This window comes from Hemiscyllium ocellatum, chromosome 20 (assembly GCF_020745735.1).
Source record: "Hemiscyllium ocellatum isolate sHemOce1 chromosome 20, sHemOce1.pat.X.cur, whole genome shotgun sequence".
NCBI classification, from domain to species: domain Eukaryota; kingdom Metazoa; phylum Chordata; class Chondrichthyes; order Orectolobiformes; family Hemiscylliidae; genus Hemiscyllium; species Hemiscyllium ocellatum.
In genome coordinates, this window is record NC_083420.1 from 33,251,423 (window position 1) to 33,254,811 (window position 3,389).

Genomic DNA, 3,389 nt, shown 5'->3' on the forward strand with positions numbered 1-3,389 from the left:
AGTTATTTCAAAAACTGACTGAATCCTTAATATCTTTTGAAAAACAAGCATATTAGTTGTTTAAACATTTGGTAGGTGTACAAACTTCCTTCTGCTATCATTGCATGAAAATTAGCAACCAGTACCTCTATCTGTATCATTTAGAAACTGACTGTTCAATGGATCTCCTACCAGCTCAATGAGAGGGTTTCTATTTGTTCAGAAATGAACATCTCCTTTAAAAATATTAACCTGAAATACAATTTTTTATCTATACCTACACCCTCACGTGGCTTCAAGTTGTGGTAGCACAGTGGCTGAGTGGTTAGCACTGCTATTAATTTGAAACATCAGCATATGCCCTGTGTATTAAATATATATCTTCCAGTCTGTGCACCACACCAGCATTACTATGCATTCAGATTAGTTTAGTAAATGTACAATTACAATGTTGAAGATTAGATGCAATGGTTATAAATTGAAAAGCCTGAAGTCATTCAGTTTAGGATATAAGGTCTATCTCAGCAGCATCAGATTCAAAATTTAAGAAAAGACTTTTGTACAGCTATGTTTGTCTTATACATAAAATTTACAATTACTTAATTCTCAAATCCAAGTCTAAGTGTTGGGGGAACATAAAAAACCCTGAAATGGTCAAGTACACTTGAATTTTATGACAGCACAATTCCAACAGGTATGACTTACTAATTTACAGAACAAGTCTCAGAACTCCTCTTCCATTGCTGAAATAGAAACAGCAGCATCTAAAATACTGTCAACTAGAAGAGAGACTCAAACAGCTGAGGTAGTGGAAAGTTTTATTTACAACCCCATTGAAAATCAGCAAATTGCAAAGAATGAACCTACAGTTTCTTTTCACCCCCTCACCACCACCGCCCCCCCGCCCCCCAAAAAATGCATGCAAGTTTAAGAGTCCGGCTGAATACAATAAAATCAGGAGGTAGCACGGACAAAAGATACAAATGTTTTATTTTGTAACCTGAGCCAAGAGTCTGAAGGAATGTTTACAAAACATTTTACTAGTTCCACACTAAGTCACAATACTCAATACTAACAAAAATACAAAATAAAGGCCCAGCCTCCACAAGAAGCCAAGTTTACAGTCCAATAATGCTTTAGAAATTATTTAAATGTCACTTCAAAATAGTTGGGAGCAAAAGTCAAGAAGCGGAGTTAAGCACGCTCTCCTCTGATCCGCCGTGCCAGCTGGATATCTTTGGGCATAATGGTCACTCGTTTGGCATGGATGGCACACAGGTTGGTGTCCTCAAACAGGCCAACCAAGTAAGCCTCACTGGCCTCCTGCAACAAAAAAGTTAAATCTTTAGACAGAAAAGTTGCAAGTTCAGTCATGCACTGTTGTCATTGAGAATTATCAATAACTCAATCCCCACTTTATATTTGCATTACTCCTGTAGTGATTTGGTTGGCTATTTGTTTCAAATCCCCTCATCCTGAAAAAAAGTGTGCATTTGTAGAAGGTAGTAGGGAGAGAAGTGTACTTAAAATGCATACAGAAACTGCAAGCTATCATTACAAGTTCCAGAGCAGAAATTTTATTGCTGATATATGGTACTCAGCTGGACCAGGAAAGAAAATCAACATGCACCAGACCAAATTAGCCATAAGCACACCTAGATACTGTCTGAAACCCATCAAGACATTCTAGATGAAAAATAGCAGGGAAAAGTAGAAGTACTGGGTTCAACCATACTCAGGATAGATGTTAAGATAGAATCAGAATAAAGCAGAAATCAAAAGCCAGTTTCTGCCATATCCTGAATCATCTTTGTGGTAAGCAGAGCCACAGCTAAAGGAGCAACATTCAATTTGTCAAAAGTGAACAGGAAAGGATTTTGATATTAGCGGGCAGTCGCAACACCTGCCAGTATCAGAGCTCAAGGTCTCAAACATTACGCGTCCTACCTGCAAAGCTCCAATTGCAGCACTCTGAAACCGCAAGTCCGTTTTGAAGTCCTGAGCAATTTCCCTCACCAAGCGCTGGAAAGGGAGCTTACGGATAAGCAACTCCGTAGACTTCTGGTATCGGCGGATTTCTCGAAGGGCGACTGTTCCCGGCCTAATTGTGGGAACACAAGTTAATGAGAAGCTATTCACCAGTCAATAGGCCAAGGCAGCCCGAAGAACAAGCCATAGATGTAGCAGTATCTTTCTACACCATTACTAAGAGGGGGGTATTAGGATCCACATGAGTCGAACCCTATGCTTAACCTTATGATTTGAGGCATTAAAACAATGAAGACTATCGAAAGTTAAAAGAAACGTGGCCGATGAGGCATAGAAAACCCTGTACAAGTGTATTGAGGGAAATCGAGCAAAGGTTCGAGTTATTGAAGGAGATAAGTCAGACTCACCGGTAACGATGGGGCTTCTTCACTCCGCCGGTGGACGGAGCACTTTTCCGGGCCGCTTTGGTGGCCAGCTGCTTCCTGGGCGCTTTACCGCCAGTGGATTTACGGGCGGTCTGTTTGGTACGAGCCATCTCCGCTCACAGGATCTAAATGGAGGAGTAAAAGTCAGAAGCGGTCACTCAGCCTCCCGCTCTGTGTAGAGAGTGACGAGCACCAAGTCCAATCATTATGGAGCTGGGGGGGGGCGGTACTTGTGCACGCCCGGATTCACACAACGAAATGGCGGCGGTGTGGTACTTCAGTAAATTAGCGGCTGGGAAATCACCTAACCCTGGGGGCCCACCCACAGCGATCAGGCAATCGCTTCACTTAACAACGCTCCGTCCGGTCACAGCTCCAACCGGGCCAACGGGAACTGAGGGGGGGAGAAAACGACCCCTTCCGTGCCTGATGCGAGAACTAGCGGTTCCACTTTCCCTTCCACTGCGGGGCTGGCAGCGCCGCTCAAAGACAAACCCGAACTCCTGATCGCCCCAAGTAGCACCAACAAAAACACAGGCCGAGGCCAGACCCCGAGCTTATACACTGGCCCCGAACCAAGCACCCCATGATTCACCGACAAGAAAACATACAACCCAGCGACAAAACCAAAGATAAACGCTCGCAGTGACAACAAATTCCAAACGAATTTCAGTCGAAATAAAAACAATGACACTCAACTTCACCGCACTCACCAGACACACGACTCGCAACAAAAATCCGACTGTGACTGGCGGCTCTTCAAACAGCATTATTTATAACCTGCCTGACGTCATTCCTGGGTCAACGTCACACAACAGCCTGTCCTTGAAACTCATTGGTCAGTGCTCTTTGTAGCTATTGTAGTATGGTAATTAGCAGCGTTGGCTCCGCCTCCTTGTTCCTTGTTGGATTCTGCCGAGTTCCTCCTTCACGTTCATGCACATAAACAACAGAATTATTGCAGCAGTGAAGAGCTGATTTTCGTGTAAATTAACC

General features: G+C 43.4%; 1 protein-coding gene across 1 annotated transcript; it reads right to left on the minus strand.

Annotated features, from left to right (window-relative positions):
• Positions 1–952: 952 nt before the first annotated feature.
• h3f3a (H3 histone, family 3A) lies at positions 953–3,186 on the minus strand. Its single transcript, XM_060840261.1, has 4 exons — positions 3,107–3,186; positions 2,376–2,518; positions 1,927–2,080; positions 953–1,302 (listed from the first exon to the last, which is right to left on the minus strand). The coding sequence occupies exons 2-4, from the start codon at positions 2,501–2,503 to the stop codon at positions 1,174–1,176; spliced, it is 411 nt and encodes a 136-aa protein (XP_060696244.1). The 5' UTR covers positions 2,504–2,518; positions 3,107–3,186; the 3' UTR covers positions 953–1,173.
• Between the last annotated feature and the right edge of the window lie 203 nt (positions 3,187–3,389).